This window comes from Siphateles boraxobius, unplaced genomic scaffold (assembly GCF_051911475.1).
Source record: "Siphateles boraxobius isolate OS27281-9 unplaced genomic scaffold, OSU_SipBor_1 48, whole genome shotgun sequence".
Lineage (NCBI taxonomy): Eukaryota > Metazoa > Chordata > Actinopteri > Cypriniformes > Leuciscidae > Siphateles > Siphateles boraxobius.
In genome coordinates this window covers 11,336,905-11,352,866 of record NW_027509119.1, presented here as the reverse complement: position 1 = coordinate 11,352,866, position 15,962 = coordinate 11,336,905, and the positions used below count along the sequence as shown (strand labels likewise).

At 36.2% G+C, this 15,962-nt stretch overlaps 1 protein-coding gene across 1 annotated transcript in view; it reads left to right on the top strand.

Annotated features, from left to right (window-relative positions):
- Positions 1-237: 237 nt before the first annotated feature.
- Positions 238-15,962, top strand: part of rph3ab (rabphilin 3A homolog (mouse), b) — a 36,013-nt gene continuing 20,288 nt past the window's right edge. The window contains exons 1-9 of the mRNA XM_077201996.1: positions 238-478; positions 4,643-4,805; positions 5,659-5,788; positions 6,583-6,666; positions 6,749-6,899; positions 10,712-10,897; positions 11,474-11,659; positions 12,784-12,863; positions 13,188-13,262. Coding sequence (XP_077058111.1) covers positions 4,660-4,805; positions 5,659-5,788; positions 6,583-6,666; positions 6,749-6,899; positions 10,712-10,897; positions 11,474-11,659; positions 12,784-12,863; positions 13,188-13,262 — 1,038 coding nt within the window. The 5' untranslated portion in view covers positions 238-478; positions 4,643-4,659. The remainder of the gene's footprint in view (positions 479-4,642; positions 4,806-5,658; positions 5,789-6,582; positions 6,667-6,748; positions 6,900-10,711; positions 10,898-11,473; positions 11,660-12,783; positions 12,864-13,187; positions 13,263-15,962) is intronic.

The window sequence follows — 15,962 nt, the reverse complement described above, 5'->3', positions numbered from 1 at the left end:
GGGCGAGGAAATTATGACAGAATTTCCATGGGTGAACTATACTTTAACGTTCGCAACTTCGCATAACCATGAAAAAAAAACTTTTTAAAACGTGTTTTAAAACTTTCAAGAGAACATTCAGAAATAATGTTTTCATGACTTAATGGGAACGTTAGCAAAACGTTATATAGCCTATAGGCTATCCTTTTTTTGTTAGCTGATAGATCTTTCTCTTCTCAACACATTTCTCAGTAGGCTGAATACTGCGGCGATGAAATAGGCTAAGTAAAGAGAGCTACATGCAAAGATTAAAAGCGTCTGCTGAAAGGAAAATCAGGAAAAGAGTATTTGGATTTTGATGTGCACAAGCGTTTTAATGCCTCTGTTTTAGACCCGCTCTCTTCTCTATGCGCAGCCGCTGATTCCTCTCACTACTGACCGCACTATAGTCCGCATTGTTTGCAGTCGCCTTCCTTCAAGAGTGGGCGGTTATTATCAGGTAAGGATATCAAGACATTTTCGAAATTATATTTTTCTCACTTAGCTCTATTTCAGACATGTCTATTCATTCAACGCATGAAACAATGACAGCATTTTCTAACCGACAAACATGCACATTCTGTGCATTTGGTTCTCACCTAAATCCTGACGACTTTTTCGCGATTTATTAAATAGCCTACAGAAAAATCCTGCATGATAAAAAAATGCAATGGTATCTTTTGATTTAACATGGATGAGATGGCAATTGGCCATATTACCGCCGGTTAAGTCTGTAGGCTACGTATTCTGCCCACAGTCATCCGTAACCATGGGCTTTATAAAATCATATGTCGACATAATGTCTGGACAATGGTTTGCTGTAAAATGTGTATTTATGTAAGAAATGAGCTTTCTATCGATGGATGCGTGTCCTGTAGCCTATGACTGTTAGAACCTACATGCTTTTGTCTTCTATAAGATAAGCGTAAGGTGTGTCATCTCGATGCGGGTTTGCTTCTGTTTTACGTTGTGAGATGCAGGTGCTTTCACTCGAAGCAGCTCTAATGGTAATAAGGACATGTTCAGCGAGCGCTTCAACTCCTATTGCGCAGCAAGGCAGCAGTCAATCTTCCTTCGTGCATTTTAGAGAATTAAATTAATACTGCTATACCATAGTTCCCCCCTCCTCCTCCCCCTCGATGGGAGCAGGCACTTGCTTTCAGGCGTCTCCAAATAAGTGTTTTCTGTATGATTTTTGCTGATATGACCTAGTTAGACTTATCGCATAGGCCTATATGTTGCGGGTTGAGTTTTAAAATGATTTTCTCTGAATCAATCTGCTTCTATCTTATGTTCGAGAATGATAATTTAAGTCTTTTCCTTACAGTAAAACTCAATGTGCACAGAAGGCGTGGATTCTTGCAGTCAAATGACTAAGAATATACTGCTGTAGTTTGATGAGATAATTTGACTGCTATTAATTATAAATGTGAGTTGTCTTTAGTAATGCACTTACCTATTCTCAAAATAAACTTTATGTTGTACATTTCCAGGAAAATGATCAGGAAATAGCATGGTAAATGATTTATAAGATGCATTAATGTGGCATAGAGCAGTGATGTGGAAAGACATGAGGAAAGGGTATTAAAAATGTAGGCTATGTGTAGACATGGATTGATTCATTGATTCATTGCGTTCAGGGTAGACGAGTAAAGTTGTTACATTGTTGGCTTTTTAGATTGATTCATTGACATTGTGTATAGGGTAGACCAGTAAAGTTGTAAAATTTTTTGCTTTTTGCTAAATGCATAATGGTTCTGTCCAAATAAGTCCATATAATCAAAATAATAAATTAGATATTAAACCAACATGTACAATATACAATGTACAATATATTTGCAGGAAAGTGGACTATGCTCTTTAAATTTTCCAAATAGGGAGAGCATGCTAATGTGAATAGGTTACATTTTTTTTGTGAGAGGTGAAATATAGGGTTACTGTTATTAGTGTTCTCAGTTTGAATTTTTTTAAAGAACAAAAACAGTGTTTGTAGAGTGTTAATGAGATCTAAGTCTAAATTTACTAATCTACATAAATGCAGATTATCTTATTAAGCCGCACGTTTTCCATGTTTTCTTATTCATATTTGAATAGCTCTCTGATAAACTGGGTAATAAATCAAAGATACATTTCTCCTTATAACACTTTCTTATAACTCCTTATGTTTTGTCAAAATAAAAGACTTTTTTTTACATTGAAAATATGAAAAGTCTGGACTGGGTTTATTAGGTAGGCTACATGTAAACACTATTATGGCATTTTTAGCATCCATTCGAATTTATTTTTTTATTTTTAGGTTAAAGTGTTAATATTACATATGACTGGCAACTATTATTTTAATGTTTTTTCTGGCCACCTTTCAGCTTTTAGCATTTGAAAAGGGACACATTGATAGTTAAAAGCACAGTGATTAATATAACATAAAATTAGCGAAATGGTGTTTGGAATTTCATGTCACCTATACCAACATTACTATAACCTTTTTGTGTATTGCCATTTAAATAAAAGTTGCCACACCCACAACAAACAGTTTGGCTGGCCATGACCAAAAGCTGAATTAGCCTACAGTTCAACATGATTATTTTTTTGATAATGAGAATATTTCTGCACTGCACTAGTTTAGTTCTGATCTATCTATCTATCTATCTATCTATCTATCTATCTATCTATCTATCTATCTATCTATCTATCTATCTATCTATCTATCTATCTATCTATCTATCTATCTATCTATCTATCTATCTATCTATCTATCTATCTATCTATCTGAGTTACAGCCCAAAACTCATTCACCTTTGTTGTAGTGCCCTCTATTGGTCATGTGGGATGAGTCTTTGCACCTGAGAATCCAGTAGCACCATCATCCCGCCAAGTTTCAAGCCTCTAGCGCTTCTTAAAATTGTCAATGAGGCTCCGCAACTCTGCAACTAAACTGGGTAATAAATCAAAGATACATTTCTCCTTATAACACTTTCTTATAACTCCTTATGTTTTGTCAAAATAAAAGACTTTTTTTTACATTGAAAATATGAAAAGTCTGGACTGGGTTTATTAGGTAGGCTACATGTAAACACTATTATGGCATTTTTAGCATCCATTCGAATTTATTTTTTTATTTTTAGGTTAAAGTGTTAATATTACATATGACTGGCAACTATTATTTTAATGTTTTTTCTGGCCACCTTTCAGCTTTTAGCATTTGAAAAGGGACACATTGATAGTTAAAAGCACAGTGATTAATATAACATAAAATTAGCGAAATGGTGTTTGGAATTTCATGTCACCTATACCAACATTACTATAACCTTTTTGTGTATTGCCATTTAAATAAAAGTTGCCACACCCACAACAAACAGTTTGGCTGGCCATGACCAAAAGCTGAATTAGCCTACAGTTCAACATGATTATTTTTTTGATAATGAGAATATTTCTGCACTGCACTAGTTTAGTTCTGATCTATCTATCTATCTATCTATCTATCTATCTATCTATCTATCTATCTATCTATCTATCTATCTATCTATCTATCTATCTATCTATCTATCTATCTATCTATCTATCTATCTATCTATCTATCTATCTATCTGAGTTACAGCCCAAAACTCATTCACCTTTGTTGTAGTGCCCTCTATTGGTCATGTGGGATGAGTCTTTGCACCTGAGAATCCAGTAGCACCATCATCCCGCCAAGTTTCAAGCCTCTAGCGCTTCTTAAAATTGTCAATGAGGCTCCGCAACTCTGCACATTTCGTAATTCTCCCATATCTAGCACATCTGATTCAACTCATCAGCAGAGACTTCAAGACCTGAGCTGCATTCCTATTCACAGAGTCCCTGTGCAGTGTTCACTGCTCTCTACTCACTGCGCAGGCGATATCTGCTGAAATTCTCTTCACTTGACAAAATGTGTTCATTAAAAAACCCTGCAATGTCATATCACACAGATGAAATTTGAGTCTGGATATTAGAGGAGTTTGAGTTAAGATTACATTAATATAAAGTAAATATAATTCTTCTGTAAATAAAATGTTTAAAATCTGTTTTTAAAGAACAATTTAAATGTTTTAATTAGCTGCGTTTGTTTTGCATTGGTAATTAGATTTTGGTGTGTAAATTACCATACTTTCTCACACACACACACACACACACACACACACACACACACACACACACACACACACACACACACACACACACACACACACACACACACACACACACACACACACACACACACACACACACATTAAATATTTATTATAAATTGAATGAGTAGCCTATAATGTGTCATATTTGAGAGCCCTAAACTGAATAAGTGTTTCTCGTGATGTTACTATGAAAATAAATGTGAATGGTGAATGACGTATGTACCTACTCTATGCAATTTTCCACCAAAAAAAAGAAAAGAAAATACCAACAGCTTTAAAATATAAATCATTATTATAGGTTTATCAAGGTATGGTAAAGTGAAGACAAGATGAATTTTTGGCACTCATTTAAATTTCAAACAATTCACAATTAAAACTAATTAATTTCCAATTAAAAGTTGACAATTTTTTTTTTTTTACAGTACTTTTTGAATATCTCATTATCTTCATCACTGTTATTCATTTTTGTGTCACAGTTTCCAGTGATTTCACAATGACAGATGCTGTGATGGGCACAAAAGGTGTCCACGTGAAGTCTGGGCCTCTTGGCGCTGAGCTGACTGATGAAGAGAAGGAGATCATCAACAGTGTAATTGTCCGGGCAGAAAAGATGGAGGCAATGGAGCAAGAGAGGATTGGGTAAGAAAGAGTTCATTGATGGACAGCAAAACATTATCGTCACTGCCACCTTTTAGTGAATTATACATTAAGGTTCAACAAGGCCTTCAGTTGAATATTTTCAATTTGAACGGTTTAGTGTTTATCATGTGTGGACAGCCTGAGAGAAATCTAAAGTGTGGTAGATTGGATATATGATGTGATGCATGAGATTACATGCTTGCACCCTCCACTAATATTGGCACCTTTGATTAGATCAAAACAGGCTATGAAAATGTCTTTGCAGTTTATTCTGTTGGTCTTTCATTCACAAAACATCTAAACTTTAATTTGTATACACTTGAAGAGATTAAATAAGGAGGACTTCCAATGTTTTCTATAGGAAGTACTACAATATATGTATTACTTATTAGATAAAACAAAAAAGGCGGTACCAATAAGTGTGGCATACACACACGCACGCACACACGCACGCACGCACGCACACACACAAACGCGCGCATGCACGCACACACATATATAGTCAAGTCACCTTTATTTATATAGCGCTTTTTACAATACAGATTGTTTCAAAGCAGCTTTACAGAGATAACAGGAACAATAATGTTATAATAATTACCATAGATGCCATTCTTTTTATAATGTAGCGAGTACATCAGGTGTTATAGGAAGTGTTCCCGGTTATATGTATATATATAGCTTTAAATAAAAGGTTGATTGAAAGGTCCTAGGTTGATTATTGTACATACTCAAAATGATAGATACAGCAAAGCATGCAGGCTATTTTTCTTGTATTTACACCATAAATGGAGGGCACTGTATATGTTAATACATATGTATGCAGTTGACATGTGAATACTGTTATTTATGATAGACGTCTGGTGAATCGTCTGGACACCATGAAAAAAGCAGTTTGTGGGGATGGAGTGTCACGCTGTCTTTTATGTGGCGAGCAGCTGGGTGCAGGAGGTGATAGATCAGTGGTCTGTGAGGACTGTAAAAAGGTGAGAAAATAATCAAAATAATAATTATTTAAATGAAACCTCATATTTAAATCATTTGAATTCTAATGGGATTATATATATATATATATATATATATATATATATATATATATATATATATATATATATATATATATATACTGTTTTTGTACATGCAAAATCCTAAATAACTAACAGCAAGTACTGCAACACATTTTTGTTAGTCACCATTAATTCGAATTTGTACTTTTTTAAAATAGTATATTGCAGTATTTATTTTAAATTATCCATCCCTCTTTAATTAAAATAACTTCCCCATCCCATTTGCAATTTCTCTTCTCTTTTCTTTTCTTTTCTTTTCTTTTCTTTTCTTTTCTTTTCTTTTCTTTTCTTTTCTTCTCTTCTCTTCTCTTCTCACGTGTTTACTAACGCAAGGGCGGAACAACCTGTCACAGACATGAGATCAACCGATAGCAAACCACAACTATCCAACCATCCAGTCAATTCCCATTTTTGATGTACAAAATCAAGTCCTGCCGTTCATTCTTTCTTATTCGAGAAGCCGTTTCACTCGGACTTTGTCACAATAAAGAATAATTAGTCTTTTGAAATATCTTCTTCATGCCAGCTTTAATGCAATTTGTCTACAGACAGGAGGATTCTAAAACATTATATCACATTTTGTATAGTTAGTACTGCAGAAGTTTTATTCTTCTAGTTCTATTCTGTTTGTTATACAGTTTTGAACTGTTTTAATGAACTGCATGTTACTTCTAGTCTGTTTTTCTAAAACTATGTCCTGTTATTCCCATCAGAACATGTGCACCAAGTGTGGAGTGCAGACTAACACTCGGCCACGGTCTGTATGGCTCTGCAAGATCTGCGGTGAACAAAGAGAGGTGAGGGAAATAACAATATCATAAGGAAGTAATCTAAAGTACAACTGTATGTAAATGTTGCTTGCATATTTTTCCATTAAAGGTATGGAAACGATCTGGAGCCTGGTTCTTCAAAGGTCTCCCTAAGCAGTTCCTACCCTCACCTATGCCCGTTTCCAGACCTAAAGATCCCAGTCCTCGGCAGACCCCTGCAACACCTCCAGTTGCTAAGAAATCTCAAGCACCGGTCACAGGTGAGGAGGACAAACTGAGATTTCTGTATCAACAAAATCCCTCTTTGCAGTGGCCTTTAGATTTATCTACACAGACTTTTAATGCAGCTGAGAGGTGATATGAATAAATGTACACTGCTGTTACAATTGCATAACTAGTGTTATAAGGTTAATATTTTAATTTCAATATTTTGGATATAGAAATATGAAATGATGTGAATAATCACATTTTTAAATATGAAATATGAATAAGTACTTTTAAATATGAAACGAAAATCGCCAGGCAGCAAGTCACTGTCTCAATGAGTGAGTCATTGATTCAGTCGATTCATTAAAACAACTGAATCATTCAGGAGCGAATCAAGTGAGTTGAGTGGGTCATTAGTTTATGAGTGGGTCACTTAATCATTGACTCGCTCAATTCGTTCAAAAAGGCTGATTCATTCAGTAATAAAACACAGCTATTGCTAAGAGATGCGCAACAGAGACTTTGTTTAGAATGGACTTTATGGACAAAAGTAGGGACACCTGACCATTACACCAAAATGTTTTGGGAATACAGACACTCAACATGTTACAATATATTTTTGAGATGTCTATGATACAGCAGGCAAAAAAGATTTTATTGGACCCTTCACATGTCTTGATTCAAAGTTGTCTTTTAAGAAACATATAGAGCAGATTTGTAATACTGTTAAATTTAATTGAAGAAATTTTAGACACATTCGTAATCAGTTACCTTTAGATGCTGCCAAATTGTATATGCATTCAATGATTGTCTCATATTTTACATACTGCATCACAAGTTGGTCACAAACCGGAAAAACAATGCTTGCTCCACTACAAACGCTATATAAACAAACTCTCAAAGTATTAGATAAAAAGCCATCAGGTTATCACTACTGCAATATCATTCAAACGCATAAACTCTTGACTTTTGAAAATTTTATGTGCTTTGCCAATGTTTGTTTAGTGTACAGAGTAATTAATAATCTGGCTGCGTCCCCATTAGAGGAGTTCATAATATTGCTCTCAGATAGTCGGAAAACAACCAGGGCGACCAGTAGAGGTCACTGTGCCGTACAGCGCAGACGTACTGAGTTTGGCAGATCAGCCTTCTCTATCAGAGCCTCTAAGTACTGGAACTTAGTCCTAAATGAGATGAGAGACATTAGTACATTTACTTGTTTTAAATATAAAGTAAAATTATGGCTAAAATCTATACAATCATGTACTCATTAATCATAAACTCAAAAAACGAATTTTTTGTTGTATCCTAATATTGTATTGTTGTGTTTATTAATATAGCACTTTATTTTGTTCTGTTGTTCTGTTTTATTGTGTTTTTTTTTTAAGAATGTGAAACTTTGTTGTCTGAGAGGCTATTTGCGTGATGACGTTTTATGGTATATTTATATGGTTTGTTGGATTGTTAATTGTTAATTGTATGTTACCTTTTCCTGCCCAGGGACTACAGATGAAATTTAGCTTGTAGCTAATTCTGGTATGGCTGAGTGCCATACACTGTCCCTATTAAATAAATAAATAAAACAAAAACAAAACAAAACACATGTGTTGTATCCAGAGTATGTGTTGATGAACTCTGGTAGGAGATACAGGGTCCTATTATGCAAGCATAATCTCTTCAAACATTTGTTTGTTCCATTGTTGACTAAATTGATTAATAAGCAACTCCAGTAAGGTGACACAACTGAATTGTTGGCGGATTAGAGGTAATATAAAGATAGGAGTTGCATGCTTTTAGGTATTTTATTAACTAAAAGTGTTTTTCTTTTTTTCTTTATTTAAGTATTGTGTTTTTATTTAGTTTTTTTTAGGGAAGAGTGTTTTATGTGGAATGATTATTCATGTTTGAATGATGTATGTTTCTGGTGGGTTGATGTTGCAGTTCTCTCTTCCAAAGTATATTTCTCCTACAGGAGACAATAAACAGTAACTTGACCTTGAAAAGGGACAGTAATGACATTGCATTCTAAATACATGGACATTAATATGGACTTGGTCCCCTTTGCAGCTATAATAGCTTCTACTCTTCTTGGAAGGCTTTTCACTAGATTTGGGAGTGTTATTGAGGGAATTTTTGCCCATTCATCCAGCAGAGCATTTGTGAGGTCCAGATGTGATGTTGGATGAGAAAGCCTACTCGCAATCTCCATTCCAGTCCCTTCCAGGGCTCTGTGCGGGCCAGTCAATTTCTTCCACACCAAACTCATCCAACCATGTCTTTATGGACCTTGCCTTTTGCACTGGGGCACAGTCATGCTGGAACAGAAAAAGGCCTTTCCCAAACTGTTCCAACAAATTTGGAATTATAGCATTGTCCAAAATGTCTTGGTATGCAGACGCTTTCCTTTCACTGGAAGTAAGGGGCCTATCCCAACCCCTGAAAAACAGTGCTGCACCATTATCATTCCAACACAAAACATTACAGTTGGCACAATGCATCAGGTAGGTAACATTCTCCTGGCATCCTCCAAACCCATCAGACTCGCCCATCAGACTGCTAAACAGACAAGTTTGATACGTCACTCCAAAAAATGTTTCCACTGCTTAAGAGTCCAGTGGCGGCGTCCTTTACACCACTCCATCCAAGCTTGGCATTGTAATTGGGGACATGAGGCTTGCATGCAGCTGCTTGGCCATAGAAACCCCACAGCCCCACAGTTTTTGTGCTGATAATAATGCCAGTGGCACAGCTATGAAATCAGCAGAGAGTTGGCAACTTTTACACACCGTGTGCTGCAGCACTCGTTGACCCTGCTCGCTAATTTTTGGTCTTTCACTTCTTGGCTGAGTTGTTGCTTTTCCTAAATGCTTTCCAAAAATACCACTTACAGTTGACCAACGAATAGCTAGCAGGGATGAAATTTCATAAATGACTTATTGCAAAGGTGGCATCCTATCACAGTACCACACTTGAATCCACTGAGCTCTTCAGAACAAACCTTTTTTCACTAATGTTTGTAAATGCTGACTGCATGGCCAGGTGCCTGATTTTATACACCTGTGGCAATGGGTCTGATTGAAACACCTGAATTCAAGAATTAGAAGGCGTGTCCCAATATATTGTCCATATACTGTATTTTCATTGGCGAAATAAAGCAAAAAAGATCGAAATGTCTCAAAAATGTAAATCACTTAACTTGTGTATGTTGTATATTTGTTGTTGTATAAAACAATTGTTCTACCTGAACAATTACCTTTCTGTGGTGCTACCACAGAAACCGAAAATTCTCGGGACAGCAGCATTTGTCCAAATTTCAATCTTAACCGTTCTATTTCATCAGAAATGATCTTAAAACAGGGCTTTAAATGTAAAATACCGAACTTGTCCTTTAACCATTTTATATAAAAACAAGAACTCATTAAGGGGCATTTTTGCCTCCATATCTCAAATTTTGGTTGCATTTTTGCACCAAGTCCTCGTTAATTTCCGATCCCGTTTCTGATAATCCAAATGTAATATTTTCAGTTAATTTACCAGTTAACCTGTTTCACAAACATAATTACAAAAAACAATCTCTGAACTTTTTCTGCTCTTGCTCTGTTGACTGAAGTCATGAAAACCAGCCATTTGTATTGTACTATTATTCATGAGGTTCAATCAGGTCACTTGCACCAGTGTACCTAAATATTTTTTTTACAGTCGCACACAGTAATTTTCAGTCTCAAATGTGACTGAAATGGTTGCAATCTAGAGCCCTGAAATTTGACTTGACTTTGAAATGTTACTGTGTGAAATTAGCCTTTTCTGCATCAATGCTTCTCAAATGTATAGTGCTGAATGTGTATATTTGTTGTATATGCTCCAGAACCAACAATGGATCCACCAATCACCCAAAAACCACCCGTGGCTCCAAAACCTGCTTATCTTAAAAGTCAGAGTTACTCAGAAGCAGATGGAGAGGCTGCAAGCCCCCAGAATACTCCAGTGATGATGAAAAAGACTGTGAATGTCCATGCTGCCAGACCAAACTCATCCAGCACATTCCAGCCAGGTAAGAACAAACATTGACTTTAACCCCCTTAGCTGTTCTAAATTCACTGTAAATCATGGATTCACTGTGCTTATTGCTGTTATCAAATGAATATTCCACATACCTGGCAAGGTTTCATAAAATAAACACACAGACACAAAAATGTAATGCTATTGATAAAAAATATTATTCTTCCACCTAGCAATGTAGTTCTTCTGATGCGGAATGGTTGCCAAGAAACACACAGACGCTGCAACAGAAAGATGCAGTGGCGCAGTAATATTGATGTAATGCGGCCGGTCACAGGTGCATATTTGTAGAGAAATTTACAACGCCTTCAGGTGCGGCTCAAACAATCATAATCAAGGACATACTTCAGTGTGTTAAGAAATAGTTTATTAAATGGCCTTTTATTTCATTACATTTTCATTACAAAAAAAATTACTTTTGGGATTTGAAGAACAATACAATGCACATTCAATACAGTTTTTCACAAGGGTAGCAACAAGTTGAACAACAAATAGTCTTTAAACACCTACTCAAGGAGTATTTATCAATTTGCTTGAAAGAATCTAAAGAGAATTGTATCCCTACCAGTTGCTCAGGAGGAAGAGAGAGGAGCCTACCAAACCATTAGCAATGCATCTAATGTTCAGGAAAGAGCTCATCCTGCAGAGAGGGAGGAGCAAAAGTCTGCTGTCATCCCTCGACCTGGCCAGCATCAGGCGGCTCCATCAATGGACGACGAGGAAGAGGCCAACAGCTATGACTCAGATGAAGCAAGTAAGCAGATTTTCACCGATTTCCTGTTCTTCCTCGTCTCTGTCGGGAAGAAACATATTAAAAAAATTATGATACATCAAATCATTGTGAGACTGTTGCTGTCCATTTACTTTTTTTTTTTTTGGCCTTTGTGGGATTTTGTTATAGGTAGTTAATAATAATCACCTGTTCGATTTATTATGTCCTCACATTACAGTTTTTTACAGTCGCTAGGACACATTTCTCAATACTTGGGTCACAAAACTCTCATGTCTGATTCATTCCAGTAACACATATTGCAGTGAATTCTAAACAGTAGAGAGGTGTGCTTGTTTTACAGAATAAAACATTGTATAATGCTACCTGTTGTTAGTGTTTTTTAGGGTCATTGTTTTGTGGGTGACAAAGTGTGTTTTTTGGCTGTCAACCTTTGCTAGTGTGATGGAAGAATGTGTTGATTTGAGACATGTATGAAGTGATTTGGTAGTTTTAGTGCATTTTGAAGGTGAAATTACTGTAACTGCTGTGCCGAGCTAAAAGTTGGTTTGGAGAACTGTGTGAAGAGTTTTGAAAAAGTGAAAAAGTAATGAGAAATGTGTCCCAGCGACTGTAAAAAACTGTAATCACTAAGTGTGTGTTTTGCACTAAAAATAATTAAGCAGAGTTTATAACTAATGCAGAATGTGAATGCTATACTTGTGACGGCCAAATGTACTCACATGTATACTATTATGACAACTGACTAGTGAGGACATGCTACTGATCCTCACTAGTTAAAAATGCTCATAAATCAGCCAAAACATGTTTTATTTAAATCTAGTATTTTGCACATGTGTCTGTGATTGGTATAGGTTTAGGGGTAGGGGTTGGGTTTGGAGATAACCTCACATCATTAACCTGATATAAAATCAATGGAGGTCTATGCAATGTCCTTACTAATTTGGTGAAACAAACGTGTGTGCGTGTGTGCGTTTGCGTGTGTGCGTGTGTGTGTGTGTGCGTTTCAATCGAATGAAATGCAACAGGAAAAAGGCAACACAATTATTTATGGCATACACTAAAATGTTGACCTTGTGAGATTTTCCTCATGCATTCAAACCTAATGAAATGCTTGTGCCTTATGCAATATATTTTGTTTGTTTCAGCAACTCTGGGAGCACTGGAGTTCACTTTACTATATGACCAAGGGAACAGCAGCCTCCATTGCAACATTATTAAAGCAAAGGTATCTTCAGTATTTTCACATGTTAATATTAAAAGTCTTTTTATATCCAAATTATTGCACACAAACAAAAATAACTATACAATTCATGTGGGTTAATTATGTTGTAATATTATTGTGAGTATCATCATGCAGTAGTAATTCCGGACCTTGAATCTGATTGCCTGAGCAGTATTTTGATGATATATAGTCTTGTACTGGGGCTTTTCACTGTTTGCCTCTTATGTATTTATGAGTCTAAACTTCATAGACCAGAATGACAATCTCGATCAGAATTTGAAATGTTTATCAGTAATATTGCACTGTGCCTGATTTTTTTTTTTTTAGGGTTTAAAGCCAATGGATTCAAATGGACTGGCAGATCCATATATTAAGCTTCATCTACTGCCAGGTGCAAGTAAGGTGAGATAGTGTGCTTGTAGCACTTTACCTTTGCAAATTGGTATTCTCAAATATTAATAATTTTGAACCATGTCTGTATTGTTTATTAAAGTAATAGAAGAGTACTTATATTACTTTTGTTACAGAATTTGTCTGGCATTCATTATTCAAATTATATTTAAAACATTCTAATACTATAGAGGCCAGTCTCACCAAGCATGTTTAAGAAGCTACCTGGTTCTTACCTGGTAATTTGATTGTAGTTTGACCAGTTGTTTTTTGGTATTTTTTTTCATTATTGCTGGTAGACCTATTATTGTGTTCATTTTCAATTTAAATGTTGAAAACAACATGCTAGTCTACAAACCTATAATGCATTAACCATCAGCAATTATAGTTTAACAATAATATTAAACTTAATATTTAAATTAATATAAATATAAAGAATAATAAAAATAAGGGTAGCACATTATTCCAAGTCCACTTTCGACATTCTATTAACTATAAGTACCTTTGCATCCACGTCAACTAGCAGTCATTAGAGGATTAGTAGACTGTCTGCGTAATATATTTGCTAAAGATGTATTTTGATGCTCAACAGACATTCTACTGAGTATAAGTAACTTTAAAAGTACTGTACATGTTAACTTCTACTAACCCTAACCCTAATTTAACAGTCTACTAATACTCTAATGAGAGTTATTTGACATGTAGTTGCAAATTAATGAGTTAGTTGACATGTGGTTGCAAAGTTCCTATAGTTACATTAGTACAATTGTCACAATCTCATGTCACCAGACCAGTCACTTCACACTACATTTCCCATAACCCCTCCTGGCTCACACCTTCACACACTTCACATCATCCACACCTGCCATCATTCACCCTCATCAGCTCCACTCCATATAAGGCTGCGTTTACACTTGGCATTAACATGCGGTCATCGTGATCCAATCAAGCAGATCGGATCATAAGCCAATCAGGACACGGTGCGTTTACACCTGTCCACATCAAGTGGTTTCTGTATCTGGATAACAGATCAGATCTTGCAAAAAAAAAGAAGAAAAAAAAAGGATGGCTCCAGGGCAAAGTCGACCTGAAGTGGTGGGTTTTCTTTTAAAAAGTTTTCAGTTGGGGGACATTTTACAAATCTCGCAAAATGAGGAGGATGAAGAGGCTGCAAGTACTAATAATGTGGATAGATGCTGTAATGGAAACGGTACAGAGAAACGTATGGGTCTGAGAACGTTGCCAGCTGTGGTGGGAAATATGCGTGTTCTTTACAGAAAATGAATGGTTTTGCAACTTCCGGGTGCGAAGGCAAACATTTCATTATATTTGCGATGTACTTCGCACACGACTGTATCGCAAAACTACACAGCTACGTGCAGCAATTACTGGAGAGAGGAGGGGGAATAATGACAGTGGGCAGGGTTTTGTATGACGTCCACCTGTGAATGCAGACACGTTGACTGGATTGCGTTTACATTACATTGAGATCTGATCACAATGCGTCCTCGACTACCTCCAAACCTGGACACGCTGATCGGATAACATCCCAATCAGAAGCGCGTTTACACTTGTCTTTTCAATGTGTATGTGGACAACATCCGAATACAGGTCACATGTTAATGCCAAGTGTAAACGCAGCCTAAGACCGCTTCACACACTCATCAGCGTTTTGTCTCGTAGTTCAACCCTGAACTTCTATCTGAATACCTACCTGTGCATCGAACTGTCTCATAATTTTTCTTCTGTGTCATCGTCTGCCAGTCTTCAGTCCTCCAGCCAATTCTCTTCACTACCTGCAAAAGATAAGACTCATCATTCATATACCAGTATCACAATCATGATCTGAAATCCAGAGACTCACCTGCTAAATTCCTTTGTGTCATTCAATAAACTCTGTTCATATTTTACCTGTGTTTGCAATCTTCTGTTCCGTGACAATAATGTCATAAGTGGACTATTGAAATAGTGTAACTTAAATAGGCTTTATAGCTGTTATTGGCTATAAAATTATTGGCAGTAATATACATTTTGTTTTGCGGCTTCAGTTGTTGTGGTATTGATTCACATTGTTTCTAGATTATTGTTCAGATTGATGAGATTCATTTGAAATAATTGCATAAAATCAAAAACAAATAATTGTACTGATCATATCATCAAGTGCTAGTCGGGTGAAATACTCGATAGTTCTGATTGATTTATAAGAGTAGACTGATTGCCATAACTGGAAGCACTTCATTCTTCCTTTCATGTTCTTCTGTTAGCAATAGTTACCTTCTTCAGCTTCAGAGTTTCCACTACCAGTGCAGAGCTTGCTTAGTATTGGCAGCAGATGGTTTAGAGTGCTTTTGCATGCACAGTGAAGCTAATACTTTTGGACAATGGCCAGGTTTCAAGATGGGCAGCAAAGAAGCCACTTTTCTCCAGGAAAAACATCAAGAATGGACTGAAATCCTGCAGGGAGTACAAGGATTGGACAACAGAAAACTGGTGCAAAGTTCTTTTCTCTGATGAAGCTACCTTCTAACTGTTTGGTACATCATCTTAATCAATTGTCCAGAGAAGAAAAGGTGAACGCTACTTGTCTTGCCAACAGTGAAGCATCCTGCGACCATCCATGTGTGGGATTCCTTTTTATTCAAGGGACTGGGCTCTCACATTTCTTCCCAAGAACTCTGAAAGGAATAAAGAATGGTGTCAAAACGTCCTTCA